At 48.3% G+C, this 16,269-nt stretch overlaps 1 protein-coding gene across 3 annotated transcripts in view; it reads right to left on the reverse strand.

The window, feature by feature from the left end:
• ANKRD6 (ankyrin repeat domain 6) overlaps nucleotides 1-16,269 on the reverse strand; it is a gene marked incomplete at its 5' end in the record, with an annotated part of 127,003 nt that overhangs the window by 14,106 nt on the left and 96,628 nt on the right. The window contains 5 exons of one of the 3 annotated variants that reach the window (XM_080938698.1): nucleotides 479-577; nucleotides 1,383-1,481; nucleotides 3,033-3,131; nucleotides 4,594-4,692; nucleotides 12,550-12,648. In XM_080938698.1, the coding sequence (XP_080794824.1) occupies nucleotides 479-577; nucleotides 1,383-1,481; nucleotides 3,033-3,131; nucleotides 4,594-4,692; nucleotides 12,550-12,648 (495 nt within the window). Of the gene's footprint in view, nucleotides 1-478; nucleotides 578-1,382; nucleotides 1,482-3,032; nucleotides 3,132-4,593; nucleotides 4,693-9,563; nucleotides 9,771-12,549; nucleotides 12,649-16,269 lie in introns of those variants that run through there. The other 2 variants (XM_080938699.1, XM_080938700.1) reach the window with 2 other exon arrangements.

Raw genomic sequence — 16,269 nt, forward strand, 5'->3', positions numbered from 1 at the left:
TGGAGACAGCGAGGCTGACTGCTTTCTGTTATAAGAAGTATTCCCAGATGACCAGCCCTGAAAGGATGACAGTTCCCAAAGGCCCAGTTTTAAAGAAACAGGCGCCTCGGAAGCTCATACAGAAGTAGCAGTGTAGGGAACCGAACAGGGGAATTCCTGTTGTCCTGGCTTCTTTTCTATGTCACACTCCTTTTTGTAGGTTTTCTTGGTAAAATCCCAGTGTAACCAAAAGCCATACAAGCTCTCCCAAAAATGTTCACTGTGTAACTGGTGCTATGCACTGGAACGGTAAAGGTGGAGGTGGTCATATAAACCAGGCCACTGTAACCGCACAATGAGATTCCCACACCGAACAGTCCTGGTGGAGTCCCGGACAAGACGGAAGGCAACGCTTCCCACCAGCCTCTACCCGTCTGTACCCCATTAGGCTGCCCTTGTGGGGACAGTGCCGCAGCCATGAAGGGGTGCACGCACTGACCTGGTTCTTTTCATGAACAGAGCAGAAAGCACTGAGGAGGAGTCTAATGATGGACAAGTGGTTATACCGCGCAGCCACGTGCAAGCAGGTGTCCCCTGCCTGTGGACAGAAAGCAAACTTTGGCAGACAGCAGTTACAAAACAGCAACAGAGGTCATCACTTCAAAGCTGGCAGACAACTGTATGCCGTGGGGGCGTTAACCTGAACTATACGCCAGTCCTATAACATGGTTGCCCTAATCCCGAGGGTCTTTGCTTTTGTGCTATAAAACTAGATGCCCACTTCCCACGAGCACTTTGGGAAAGCTAATGTGGGTGATCATGGCCTGACTGGCCTCCCCGCAACACACAGAGTGAAATAAATGAAGGAAATGAGTTTCCCAGCAGGGACCCATTCCAGCAGGAAGGCCACGAGCATCCCCATGAGTCAGAAAGACTCCAACTCCTCCTTAGTGGGCAAGGCTAGACTCCAGTGCCTTTGACACAGGGAGAGGCTCAGTACTCAGTACCACAGAACAGCCCTGCTAGGTACTGTCCCACAGCAGCAATACAACCCTCTACAGGGGAGACATTCTTAAAGCATTTATACCAGTGGCTGTCAGCCTTCCTGCAGCTGCGACCCTTTAACGCAGTTCCTCATGCTGTGTGACCCTAACCTTAGAATTATTTTGTTGCTCTTTAAAAAAAAAAAGATTTATTTATTTTATTTATACGAGTACACTGTAGCTATAGACACACCAGAAGAGGGCACCAGATCCTATTACAGGTGGTTGTGAGCCACCATGTGGTTGCTGGAATTGAACTCAGGACCTCTGGAAGAGCAGTCAGTGCTCTAACCACTGAGCCATCTCTCCGGCCCAGGGGTTATGTAAGAGTGCCTGTGAGAGGCTGGTACTTTCACCCACATTATTTTTGAGGTCAGCCCGGGAGCCGCCCAGCAGGAGGACGCGTGTGCTCTGGGAGTGGCTGTTCTGGCAGGCCAGGTGCAGAGCCGTGTTCCCCGCCTGGGGACAGAGAGAAGGGAAGATCCGTAAGCAGCACACACCTGCACAGACCTGTGGTGCACAGTGAAGTACTTACCCAGGGAGACGTCGGCCATTGTCACATTCTGCATCGTGATGGGGATCAATCCCAGCTGCTGTTTCAGATAAAGAGCCCTGACTGCAGAGTCCCCTCTGTCCCTAAACCTGGGCTCTGAACCTCCACCCCCCCCCAGCAGCCCTCCCCGCTTCACCCCCACCCCCGGCCACTCAGAAAAACACTTCACTCGCTTAACCTTGACTGCTTTACCAGAGACAGAGCTTGGACCTCCTTCCTGAGGCCCTGATCCTTGTATTTACTGAACCACAAGCAGGCATGCAGTGCTCAACCCATCTTGGAGAGGACTCTGTCCAGCGTGGGCAGCAGCTGTGCTAGGAACACTTCCTGGAAGGGGAGCTAACACGTGACTTGTAGCTAACACCGAGATGCCTGCTCTTCAAGGTTATCAAACATGAACTTTGAACTATGGAAAAATGCTAACCTAAGGGGAAAATACTGTTGCTTACCATACTTAAAACACCACCTCAGAAGAACGTCAATAAAAATTTTGCAAATGCCATGTTGTGTCTTTAATTACAGGGGAACAGGGTCCTAACAGTTACTGATAATCCCCGGAAAAGCATTTTCTCATTACTTAGGGGGAAAAGCAGGTAAAGGCAGTCTGAGCGCACAGTCAGATGCAAACCTGCGGGCTCAAGGCTTTGTCCTGCTGAGCTTGAGAGCTGAGGTGCCTGACGACAGCTTTGTACACCCCCCTCGCACACCCCACTCTGCACTCACAGCAGTGTCTACAGCTTTGTACACCCCCCTCGCACACCCCACTCTGCACTCACAGCAGTGTCTACAGCTTTGTACACCCCCCTCGCACACCCCACTCTGCACCTCACAGCAGTGTCGACAGCTTTGTACACCCCCCTCGCACACCCCACTCTGCACCTCACAGCAGTGTCTACAGCTTTGTACACCCCCCTCGCACACCCCACTCTGCACTCACAGCAGTGTCGACAGAAACCCTGGGTATTAGGTTCCTTTTGAAAAAGGATACTACATTTGAAGTACACAATTAATAAGTAAAATTTAAGCTTTATTTGGGCGGTATCTTGCCATGCTTAGCGTTTACAAAATGTAAATTCACACTAGCACCGAGCCCCGTATTGTTCTTTCATCAAAACTGTGACTTAGGTTATGTTAATTAGGCTGACTGACTGAGCAACCTTACATTTCTTTCCTGCAGTTTTTGCTGCTTTGCTTTCCGCTATCACAGATATCCTTAAGGATAACGTTTTCCTAGCGTTCCGCACTGCTCTACGGACAGAAACCTTAGTCGGCAGCTACCACACAAACAGGTAAGACCTTCTTTTCCTTTTAGATAACGCAGAACACTGACCAGCCAACCTACCTGTGCAGAGAACCATCTGGGTGACGCTGCCCCTGCAGGGTTCTCCACGCCCCAGTGAACATCTACTCACAACCCACTTGGTTTGAGAAGAGCGAGGGCAGCTGCTGGGCCTCACCTTGTTTCTGGCAAGCACATTGGCCCCGGCTTTAACGAGCAGCTTGGCTGACTGGCTGAATCCATGCCAGGCGGCTTCATGCAGGGCCGTGTTCCCATCCTGAGTAACACATGGGCAAGACAACACATTACCCAGGCTCTGGCTCTTCTCACCAAAACACCACACTACAGTAGCTACAGGGCCTTCTGCAACTGGTGCCCATCGGAACCACAGCACAGACACAAAGATCTGAGCAGCCAGTTTCTGCATTCTAGAAATAGCAGGACAAGAGCCATTCTGGACACACGAAGGAGAAACGACCTCGGGAGGTGCAGCGAGTGGTCAGGGTGTGAGTCTCCTTGGAAGTGTGCCATCCAGAAAGGCTCTAGAGTCTCCCACAGCTCTACTGGAGAAGACAGCATGCTTGGGATGGCACGCTGTTATTCTAGGGTCCACTGTCCCCTAGGTTCCTCCGTGCTCCTGATACCAGAAGACACCCTGAAAAATGGGCCTTATTAGGTAGAAAATTCCCCCAATCCCATTCCTTCACACACACAAAAATATTTAGTTATTGAAGATAGGAGCCTTACTATTTATTGAGCTCTGGCTGGTCTAGAACTTGACATATAGACCAGGCTGGCTTCAAATCCAAAGACCTTGTGACAGCTAAGATTAAAGTTATACAACATCACACTCTTGTCTTTGTTCAAACGCAGTGCTCTCTGGACTCTAAAAGACCAGTTATCAAAGAAACACTGATTGTAAACAAGCTAACCAAGACTTCTAGATACATGGCTTTTTAAATACAAGCTAGTAAAAGGGCTTCCATCTTCTTAAGTTACTAGGAGAGAGGGAACGAAAGGCGGGCAGACAGGAACATACATGTAGCTCCAGGCTGTCATGCTCCGGCAAGGGTACATTCTCCAGTTGTGTGCATCGAGAGACATCCACACTGCATGTGGCACCCAAAAGAGGAGAACCAGGGTTCCAGAGTCGAGGATCAGGGCAATGCTGGGGAGGGCAAGAGGTCACCAGGCCCGTCTGGGGCCACTATGGGAGCAGCAGAAACAGACAGGAGCCACTCGGTGAGCCAGGCTCTCGGGTGTGCTGAGGGATCTTGTGCCACACTTCCTGTCTGCACACAAGGCTGCACTGTACTAAATACAAACATCCCCATTCTGAGATTGGACAATTCAAAGACATGGGGCTAGTATACAATGTGTCATTGGGATTCTCAGAAGAAAGAAATGATTGGTTCTTTTTTTTTCAATAGCTAAAAAATGTGACTTGCTTGCTCGTCTAAAAAACAGAGGCCCTGAGGATGCCCCTTCCTCTCTCTCACCTTCAATAGATTTTCATGGGTCCCGAGTTCTGCATTTCCCTTCCTTTACCCGGATTTAAGCTATTAGCAGAGCCACAGAACAGCAGGAAGGGTTTTAGACAAACATGTCTGGGGTCCCAGGTGCTCTTTCAGGGACGTCTAGGTTGACCTCTCTCAGCGTCTGGGAGGACAGCATTGTGAATGTACCAGAGAGTCAGGTTGTCTCCTCAGCTCCACATCCAACCCGAACCACCCACTCACCTTGTCCTGTCTGTCCAGGGCACATCCCTCGCGGATAAGCGCCGTGAGGACCTCGGTGTTTCCCACCACAGTGGCCCGGTGCAAGGCCGTCTGGTCCCCCTACAAAATGACACAGAGGTAAGAACTACAGATTTCTCTAGCAGTCCCAGCCAACTCTTTCCTTAAGCCAGACTCTGGGGTATCTTATCTCCTCAAGGAGACTTGTTACTTGCAGAAGGGCTTGGTCACCACAGGCAAGGCAAGCTTTGGGGCCCCATTAGCAGAGAATGCACGTAGTAGGGCAATTTGTTCATAACCTGGAAGGATCTTACGTCGATAGTGAGAATAGCTGTTGGCCTCCGATCTATCTCTGAAGAAGAGCCAGGCTCTTTCTGGCTGCCTAGTGGAGACATGTCTGGGAGCCAGGCTGCGTATGTCCTACAGTTCAACCTCAGCTCCTGAAATCCTTATTCCCTACGAGGTCCTCGGGCCCAGATCACAGAGGATCACTCTCCACCTGTGACAGTTTAAGGGCCTCATGCTTTGATGACAGGTGTGTACTTTGTTCACTGATTTGCACTAGCCTAGAGCAACACAGGGGTGTGAGGACCCCAGGACTGTAGCCTCCTGCTGCATATTTCTGAGATGGCTCTGGCTGATTTATGTTGCATCCTGACCCGTCCTCAGCAATGGGATTCCTGGTTTTCTCCTTCAGGCGCCAAAGCAGAACTTGACTCTCCCCCCTAACTGTGGCAGAGGAGTAATCCCAGAGGTGACAGTAATGAAGGGCTCTGAGCGCTGGGCTTCTAGGAACACAGTCCACCTCTGGCACACACTCAAGAGTCAAGTTAAGGCAAAGACACATCATGCCTGAGGTCTGGGCTTGAAAGGGGAGATGGGTAAACCACGTGGATATTTTCAGGTAGAAATCGTAAGCTAAAGGCCAGCATTTTGGGAGGGTGGGTTGGATACAGTTTTGTACAGCTTGCAGAGCCTCAGGACCCTCACAGGACAAAGCAGGGCCAGGGGTCTCTTCTCTTCAGGATTCTGTGAGTCAGCTGATTAGATTTCCATTAGTAAATTTTCCAGAGAAAGGGGCAAGGACACATTCCTGGACTTTGCTGAAACCTAGTCCAAGAGAGACAGCAGAGATGTTAGGAGCTAGATAATAACTTCAGGAGGCTGCGCCACTAAGTATGACCTCAGTGAGACTCATCACAAAGCGGAGTTCTGGAAACAAATCATGGTGGCTGGTGTGCAGGACGTTACCCAGGAACTGTTCAGAAATACAGTGAAGAGAATAGAAAAGAATACATTTCATATTACCATGTGTGGGGGGAACATGTGGCTGGGTACACTGGCACATACCTTAGTCCCAACACTCAGGAGTCAAAGCCAGGCCTGGATATACACTGAGACTCTTTCCAACACAAAATAACCTCAAATCTGCTTTTCTTAAAATAAAAAATTGTAAAAGTCTCTCTTAAAATCCACATAGAGGGGGCTGGAGAAATGGCTCAGCAGTTAAAAAGCATTGCTGCTCCTCTAGAGGACCCAGATTCAATCCCAAGTTCCCATACGGCAGCTTAAAACAGGTTGTAACTAACTCCAGTTCCAGACCTAATGCCCTCTTGTGTCCTCCGTGGACATCAAGCGTGCATGTAGTACACACACTTACATGTAGGCAAAATACTCGTGCACATAAAATAATTTAAGAAAATCTAATCTACAAGAAGTAATTCTTAATTTCTTCCTTGATCTTTTGAAAACTCTCAGGTTGCTAGTGGAGAGCTGCCTTTAATCGTCCTACTTAACTTAGACCTACTGTGTAACACCAGCCAGGGAGGCAGACGAGCCAGATCCTGTGCAACATGGCAAGTCTGGGCTGTGGGTGCGGCGGGGTGAATGGGGTGGCCCCATGGGCTCACATGCTTGGCTCTCAGCTGGCAGTGTTTGAGAACAGGTGTGACCTGTTTTGGTCACGGTGGGTTTTGAGGTGTGCTCTCTCTCTGCCTCCTGCCTGAGGATCGTGGTGTGAGCTCTCGGCTGTTCCTGCCGCCATCCCGTCATGGAGTCTAACTCTCTGAAGCCATGGGCCCCACTGAGTTTTGTAAAGTTGCCTTGGACATGGTGTGCTATCTCAGCACCAGAAGACTGAGAAAAGGGGGTCACCACCTGCTTTCTGACCAGGTCTGATCACATCTGGTACCATAAACTCAGTTAGAAACCGGTGGCTAGGGAGGCTATAGGCCCCAAGTAGGGAAGCTCCAGCTTTTGTTTGCACCAACAAGATGTACTTTTCTTTCTTTGAAGATTTATTTATTTTATATATGTGAGTACACTGTAGCTGTCAGACACACCAGAAGAGGGCATCAGATCCCATTACAGATGGTTGTGAGCCACCATGTGGTTGCTGGGAATTGAACTCAGGACCTCTAGAAGAGCAGTCAGTGCTCTTAACCGCTGAGCCATCTCTCTAGGTCAAGATGTGCCACTCAAATTGCCTTCCAAATAATGATGTTTGTGATCATAGAATGTTTCTGGTGTCTACTTTGGTTAGTGAAGCTTCTCTTTGCAATGGTTATTGGTAACTGCAGATGCTCATAACTGGTCAAAGTGCTTTGCAACTTAAAAAAAAATTTTTTTTTAAAGACAGGGTATCTCTATGGAGCCCTGGCTGTCCTGGAGTCCCTCTGTAGACCAGGCTGCCATTGAAATCATGGAGATCCTCCTGCCTCTGTCCCTCCTAAGCCTGGAATAAGGGAGTGTACCACCACCTTTCAGCTTTCTAATACTTAACATACATAACTTCACACTTTGGGTAAAATTACTACCAATTACAATTTAAGCCATAAGACGGCATCAGGAACAGGGCTGCCCCCCCCCTGCAAACACTTCTCCCACTTTACTTGATGATTTAGGGGTGTTGCAGAGAGCTCCAGCCCCATCCCCATGACTGTGGTGTGACTGGCTCTGCACTGAACAACTCTGTCCTTGACACCGCTGGCTTTTACCACATTACAAGTTAGATTTGTACTGTCTTTCTTCCTGTTCGCCCTTGTAGAGGACCCTTTCTGTGTGCCTGTGGTCACAAGGAGAATGCCACACCTAAAAGTGGCTGCCTGGAGAAGATCTAGGCTGGGTATCAGAGAAGGGTGGAGTTGTGCTCAATGCCCAGGTGGGACCACATCCAGGTCTCAGCTTTTTAAAATTCCATTAGAATTTCTAAGACATCTTATTCCCCTATCAGATTAGTCATGGGTTTTCCAAAAATGGTCATTAAAAAAAAAAGAGATCCTTCTAAGCAAGCAAGAGTTCAGTACTGACTCAGTCAAGTTCCCAATCATCCCACAAGCGACAGGCATTCTGCTAAGCACTCCTGAGGTCAGTCAGAGTGACCTCTTCAGAAGAAACTTGCATTCTATGCTATGTATGAAGTAGGAGCAAAATGCCCTAAGTACACAAGTCTTGTCAAACCATCCCACGAAGGGCTTGACTCAGGTCGAACGTTTCACCGCATTCCATAGGCTGCTCGCAAAATGAAGAGCTGACGCAGCTTTGGGCCGGCGTGGTCTTTGCTCACCTATGGAGGGCATTTGCTTCCTTTGAGACAACTTTCCTTTGCGAGACTCCCACTTGATAGAAACACTAACCCTGAGTCTCATGTCGGTTCCCAAATGGACTGTCAGACTCCAGGAGAGCTGGTGGGTGCGGCCGTGGTGAGAAGCTGTCTAAGCCTGCTGGCCCATTCGGAGGCATTCCTCTCCATGCTCCCAAGTCCTCTCTAGCCTTACTGCCGCCACCCAGAGCCTGACTCTTTGCTGTCCATGTCTGTTACCGCGGCGCTGTTCACGGGGGCTGATCTGGTTCCAGCAGCCTCCTTCAATCCTAGAAGCTAGCCCTCTGATGTTACCAAGATGAGAATGGAAGGCTCTGAGAAAGGCAAATGTAGGGGTAGGATAGGGAGGGGGGCTGTCCAAAGCCATGTGTGGAACTACTTATCTCTAGGACACAGTGAAACCCAGACCCTCAGCTGAATACACTCAGTTACCTGAGAATCAGTTCTTGGCTATGATAAAATTAAATGTACTAATATACATAGTATATATTATTATTATTTTAAATACACTACTAGCTACATGTCCTCTTCAAAACACAATACAAAGGCTACCCTTGACCCACAAATGGACCCACACAGCAACTCTAACATAACCCTGCTTGAATACTGAATAGGATCTTTATCAACTAAAAAACCCTGAGACTGAAGAAAATGCCAAAGAAAACCTAGCTCTCGAAACACATTTTCTCAACGTTTCCTCAATATTTATTGACCTCTAACTAGTTCCCTTGTTAGATTGATAAGCCTCACCTAGGACAGTTAGCTAATTCAAACTACAAAGTCTCTGTCTTTACAGCAAGCCATTTAACCCTTAGCTAGAGTCTCCAGAAGGAGCTGGAGGCCCTGTGAGGTTGGGGCTGCCTCACTCTGCAAGCTGGGAGAGCCGCGCAGAGGCTGGTTCCTAAGTCACCCAGGATCTACTTGTTAAATGATTAACGGAGAAGAAGCAAAGGAAGGGCACTGCCAGGAACATCGCAGTTGGCATTCTTATTTGGAACATGATCAGCTAGCACAACAGTCCAACTGCCAGCCTTCGACTTCCCCAAAATACCAGGGGTTCTCACTGCACAATATCAGAACCAGAGGTCTGAATCTTTGTTCTGAAACACTTTGACTTCCATCTCCTATAGAGTAAAAAGCATGATGTTCCAAAGCCAAGCTCATGAAAGTCCTGGTCATGCAGGAATGGAGCACCCCCCCCCCCTTTGGGAGGAAGCCCCCAGGGGCCCAAGCAAACTTGCTGTAAGCAAGCCCTACACCAAGTAGGGGCACAAAGCACATAGCTGACCTCTTCTCTCTAAGATCTTCTAGGATCCTTCCTAGCCTCTCTTCTCTGCTTTCTCTTATTTTTATCTTCCTTCATGCTTTTTACCTTGGCCACAGGATCCTGGGCTATTTCTGGGGTAGGAGTCATGTGCTTACTCATTGACCAATCAGAGATGGCGTTTGGGCTCCACTGAGAGTTGATAGGATTAGTGGGAAACAAGACAGAATTTGCTCCCGGAGCTGCAGATTCTAAAGAACTGGTTTCCACGGGTTGAAACTCATAATAATCCCACTCCAGGCCACCGAGGGTCATTCCTCCTCATATTCTCAGATATTACAGTGCCATAAAGATCAGTATCTGTAGAATATGAGGTTAGAAGCAAATCCTTATAAAGTCAACATTATGGTGGTTCCAATCCACCTCCCAGATAAGGACTTCTTAAGTGACACGTCCCCTCCACGGTCAGGTCCCACTCTGCTTTAAAGATAATTAATAAAGCAATTTATTTGCATTCTTGTAGATGTTGCAAAGCTGATTGTCCACAGGCGTGTTAAGTACACAGGAAACAGGCGAGTGTCACAGCGGTCTCACTTCCTGTTTTCACGCTGCAGTTACAACGCCCAGCGCCCAGCGTTTCCTTATCACATGGAGAGGCAAGGTATGTACTGTCTGTATAGAGCAGGAGAGGATGGGAAAGACCCCAAGGACTCAAATAAGAGCAGTTCTCTAAACACAGGGCGGGCTTTCCTCCTGCCCTGCCCTGACTCACCAGGGCTGCACTGTGAGGATCCATGCCTGCTCTGTTCCCTTTCCATACCAGAAACAACAGCCCAGTGTCTGTCACATGCGAGCACAGGAAGCCTCAGACTCAGGACCTGAGAACTGGTGTTTGGTTGGGATAGGCTGGCATGCCTGGCACTGTGACCTCGTCACAGCGGCCAGCAAGAACGATAATTATCAAAGAGACGCCTAGGTTATTCCAACCTGCTTGTACGAGCAACTTGAGGCCCACCTCTCCTCTGATCATTTATTTTCCACATGTCCTCTAAGGAGATGATATGGGTCAGGAATGTTAAACTGGCTATAGCTTAGAAAAAGAAAATGTTATCACCCAAGGTGAAAATCAAAAGCTTAAAGCTAAACTGCATTTCTCAGAATAACACCCTTAGTGACCCAGTAGGCTCCAGATATAACCAGATTTATATGATATGCTGATAAATCCTCTGCCTATGCAGAAAGCCAGTACACATACCTGCTTGCCTGTGTGTTTGCCTGCCCATAGATAGCGTCTCACATATTCTAGGCTAGCCTCAAACCCGCTGTGTAGCCAAGTCATTTGTGAATGTGTTTGTCAGATTTTAGGATACTGTACAAAGTTGCAAGGGTGTCCTAGCTAGTGTTGCTAAACGTGAATCTGGATGTTATTACAGGGTCAGACTCTGTAAGATGCTGTTTTCCTCCCGGAACTTTCTTTTTTTTTTTTTTTTTGTCTGGCTCTCCAGTGATTCTCCCAGTTCATTTCTCTTCCTGAAAGTCCATCTTGCCGCAATGACAGTTGCTCCTAGATGTCACACAGGCACGATGGTAACTTTTCCCGAGTGTGTGGTGGTTTGAAGGAGAAGCGGCCCCATAGGCTCAGGCATTGGAACATGTAGGTGCCAGTTAGTAGAGCTGTTCTGAGAGGCTTAGGAGGTGCAGCTTTGCTGGAGGAAGTCACTGGAGTGGGTGCTGTGACTCCGGGGGCTCACGCTATGTTAAGTTCTCTCTCTGCATGCTTGTGGCTAGGGTGTGACTCTTGGGCGCCGCCTGCTGCTTCTCAGCAAGATGGAGTCTTGTTCCTACTGAATAAACTCTTACACACTTGATCTGGTCATGACATCTGACCACATCAAAACAACAACAAGCAAACAGACAAGTAACAGCACACGAGTTCCAAGTGGGCCCTAAACACGGAGCACATGTCGCTACTTACGTATGTTATCTTTGAACCAACTATACGGAACTAAAGAGAGAAACCTTCACAGGCACGTTTTCTCAGTAGGAATGTTCTCCCAACGCGCTGACTCCCGAGTGCCTCCCGGCCTCCCTGGGCCGAGGGGATGCAGTGTGAAGAAGCATCCACACCGACCACAGGCGTCCCGGACACTGAGGCTCCAAACTCTGCTCCAGCCGGAGCTCGCGGATGCTGGCCGGAACTGGAACTTCCATTTGTCAGAATTTTACTGTGGTGAGAGGCTCAGTGTTAAGGGTACTTTCTGCTCTATCAAGGGGTGCAGCATTTGACGCCCAGCAACAACAGCTCTCACATGGCAATTTACAACCGTTGGTCTGAATTCTTGTAGATATTCCGAAGCCTGCAAATAACTCCGGTGTCAGGAGTCTGCTACCCTCTTCACCAGGCATGCTGTGGCACACAGATACACATGCAGGTAAAATAATAATAAAAAAGGAAAAGTTCCCAATCACACTGCCATAGGGCTTTCTCCTGATAACTCACTGGAGGACAATTTATTTATGCCATCACTCTTCGGAGACCCCAAGAGAACAGGGCTCTGTGCCGTGTGGTCCCACTCGTCCACAGACGCAGACCTGACACGTGGCATGGAGGCACGGGGGGCGGGGGGGTGAGTTCTGGAGTCACGTCTCAGTGACAGCACAGAACTCTTTCTAGAGGCCTGGCCCTGTGTTCTAAATCTCTCTCCCCTTTCAGTGGGAATGGAACTACGTGAAACCAAGATTGAAAGAGGGGAGTGGGAAGGGAATGGGTTGAAGTAAGTCTGGTCAGACACATCTAGTGGGTCTTTCCGACTGCCAGTGTCCTCTGTTCTAAGACACAGATACATGCTCTTAGAGACTCTGCTCAAATGCTAATGGGGTGACAGACACCAGAGTGGGAGAGCCTCCAGCAAACTTCTGCTGCTGAGAACAGGTCTCCCAGCAGGTATTCCCAGGAAAGCTTTTCCCAGCACAGGGAGCAGGCTGGAGCCCAAACCATGCTAGCATCTTCCGCCCTCCCTCCTCAGGCTGCCAACACTGACACGGCACGCAAGCTCCCTGCCAACCCTGCTCCGGAGGGAATGACGCTACTTACGTCATCTTGCACATCAATGTCGCAGCCAGCCTTCAGCAAAATCTGCACCACAGAAAGATGACCCTTATTGGCAGCGAGGTGCAAAGGGGTCCGGCCATGCTGTGAATGCAAAAGAAATGATTGGCTTTAGAACAAGATACCCCAAGTAGGCAGGACACCAGAGCAAAGATGATGCATCGGTTTTAAGAACACCCCGCCCCACCCCGAGTTCTGCTTTTGCTCTGGCAGGGGATTCTCAACCAACTTATCCAGAATTGAAGTTGCCTTGGTTAACTTTGGCCACTGGAATTGTAACTGACCAAGAAAAAAAAAAAGTGTTCAGCTGAGAATAACGGTGCACTGCTTTAATCCCAGAAGAGTCCGGTAGATCTCAGAGTCCCAGACCAACAACAGAAGCAGCAAAATAGGTTTTTTAAAAAAGCAAAGAGTTCCCTTAGTGCATAACTTTTACATTTTTTAAAAGATCTATTTGTCTGTGTTATGTATGTGAGTACACATCAGATCCCATTACAGATGGCTCTGAGCCACCATGTGGTTGCTTTGCTGGGAATTGAACTCAGGACCTCTGGAAGAGCAGTCGGTGCTCTTAACCGCTCAGCCATCTCTCCAACCTGCATCTTAGTTTTTTCAGCACCAAGTAAGTGGCAAAATGTGGGGTTTCCTCTACCCCTGTTTTCCACTGTGCTCATACCATAAGGTGGTGAAGGGCTGTGACCACGGAACATGGGTGGGGACAACAAACATCAAATTCATCAGCTCCTGAAGATCAAGTCAATAACTCCATAAACTTGAAAGCCATAGCCAAGCAGAGGTGGAATAGAAAAGGGCTCTGCCTCCTTTTAAAAACAGATTTTAAAATTATGAAACCAATCATTTAATACTATATCAAAATCCATATACCTGCTAACTATTTTTTAAAAATAAAAATTCAGGGAATCCATTGCGGTTCCTGTGACTATCTTCCAGACCTCTTTGCGGGCCCCTAAGAAGTACCCTTTCTTTTGAATTTGGCATTTATCTTTCCTTTGCCTTTAATTACACTGTCATTCCCTGTTTACGGCCAGAGGCAACATACAGATTATTGTTTCAAACCTATCTCAAGCATGTTAAGCAACGAGTATCTTTTGGCTTTTCTTTTTGTAATGTGTTTGTTGCTGGGTTTTGGTTCAGCATTCTGTTATGGTGATGTTCCAGTTTCCCCCTGGCATCCAGGTATTCCTTGTGGATGGCTGTGAGGGCTAATGTTATTATGTCTTAAGCTGAAGTTACTGTGCATAAGAGATCTAGACACAAAAATGCCTCTAACCTATAAGCCCCACTTGCAGAAGGATGGGTAACTTCCTGGAACTCGGGGGCTGTTGTTTATAGGGTAATAAGCCATGTGTTTTCACTTTGGTAACACTGCTGGCTGCCCCAAGTGCACAGCATGTGCTTGATCACAAGTACGTGGGAGGTACTCAGCCGTGAGCACATCAGGATATACGCTTGCCCAATTAGACAAAGGTGAGAACTAAGTAGACTTTCGGGTTTTGCCTTTATAAGCCTAAAGTAATTCTGAGCCATACTCTGAGAATCCGGGGTATGGGCCTGGTCAGTGTTTATCATCCTGGCCAGGATCTAATATTTGGCTCAAATATTAGAGCAGTGGTCTTTTTCTTGCCCAGTAGGACTAACACGGCAGTGAGATGGGCTTCTCGGTCCTGTTCCTGAGTCACAGGGAGAAGCATTTCCTTCTCTATAACTGTATTAAGTTTGTGGGATCTCATAGTGTGTGATACGAAAAGAAAGTGCACTTTGCTGAGTGTACGTTAGCTTTGTAAACTCCCGACGCTCCCGTTTTCCCCAGGGCTTACTATGAAGGAAAGTTTACGTGACTATGGCATTTGAGGAAAGGGGATTTATATCGAGCTTTTCTCACTAAGACCCCACTGCCTTGATCGATATTCCAGTGGGATAAGCATGTTTATGATCTCGATAAAGCACCAGTTAGCCATGATAACATACCGTGGAGAAAACAACGGACAGAAAAGGGATCTTAATCCCTAGCCATGAAATCCAATCACAACAGTAGAGCGAGTCTGGAAAGAAGAAGCCAGAGCTTGCTTTAAAAATAGAATTCTTAATTAAGGGGCAAAGTTACTCCCTGGAATTAGGCTACAAAAAACCTTCACAAAAACAGGGCAAGGTCGTAAATGAGACAAAGGATTGCCCTTTCTCTCTTCGTCAAGGGCTACTTAACCCTGATCCTTTCCGAGTGGGCTTTACTCACTGGGCTCAGGCTCCAACTGTCAAGTATGTCCTTGTAAATGACCTCACAGCTCAGTACTGACTAAGGGACCTTCCCCAAGTTTTCTAAGCATCCTGAATCCCAGGATAGCTTGTTGTGGGGCTGAGGGAATGTGTGCTGTGAGAAAAGAGACACTGCAGTCAAATCCAACAAGTCCCTTACAGAAGAACAGAGGCGGAGGACAAGCGTGACGGACTGCCCAGAAAGAAGCTAGACCTAGAGACAGACAGACAGCCCAAGGAGCCCTGGGGACACTCCTGCCAGCAACTACCTACTCCTCACGGGCATGGACGATAAAAAGGCGGTCTACGTGAACACAGGCAGAAAGAAGGCAGAAGAAGGAAACAATGTGGTGGTTCCTCTGTGGAGCCTAGTGTTTTTGTGAATGTCCGGCCCTAAGGTTCCTGCGCTACTGACCATCCTCGGTGGAATGGCCTTTGGGCAGGTGACCCTCACAACAGAAGACTGTCTTGTAGACAGTGCCACATGGGTGCTGACCCCCTGATTTGGACGTCACAATATCCAGAACTGAGAGAACCAAAGGTCTGCTGCTTGGGCAGCCAGACTGTAGCCTCCTGCTTCAGGCGATGGAACGGGCTAAGATGGGCTCAAACCAGATCACATGCATGAATGCACCCAGAAATATAAACACAATGTCTCTGAACTGCTGGCATGTCCTAATCCGAAGTCATCAGAGTGTTCCTGTCGAGAAGGAAAAGGCTAGGGCTGCTGGAGCCAGCTAGGTCTCAGTCAGATCTAGCAATGCCTGATGTTTAGTGCAGGACAATTACCTAAGCCTGCTTTCTCATCTGTCAATCAGGAGTGGACCCCACACCCACCCACCCTTGATGTAATGATAAAGTACAATCCTCCACCTAGTGTGGTTTCCCTACTGCTGCTCTCTGTCAGCCCAGCCCCCAAGCTAAGTCCGCAACTGTTGTGCCTCTTGGTCAGACAACCCTACACCTTCACCACAGCAAAGGGTGGTGAGCTATTCCCGCTGTCATCTGGGTTTGGGTGAAGAGACACACTCTAATTTTCAAGGCTTCCACTTTGTACATATACTTACAAAGTCTTCCTCTCCAGGAACACCCTTCTCCAAACTCCTTTTGTTTCCCGGCCAACTCTGCATCTATGGCATTGGCCGATTTGTTAGAAAACCATAGAACTTCCTGGGTCCAGGTGTGGTGTGATCTCCTGAAAGAACTGTGCCTCCCATGTGTGACACCGGGTGCTGGGAAGGACATGTGTAAGAGGTCCAGGGCTCCTGGAGCATAGGGACACTGGAGCAAATTCCATGACACCAGTGTCATAATTAGGACTTTATTGCTGTGAGAGACACCATGCCTCTTATAAAGGCAAACACTTAATTAGGGCTGGCTTACAGTCTCAGAGGTTCAGTCCATTATCATCATGGCACGAAGCGTGTTAGC

Source organism: Micromys minutus (genome assembly GCF_963924665.1).
Source record: "Micromys minutus genome assembly, chromosome: 26".
Taxonomy (NCBI): domain Eukaryota; kingdom Metazoa; phylum Chordata; class Mammalia; order Rodentia; family Muridae; genus Micromys; species Micromys minutus.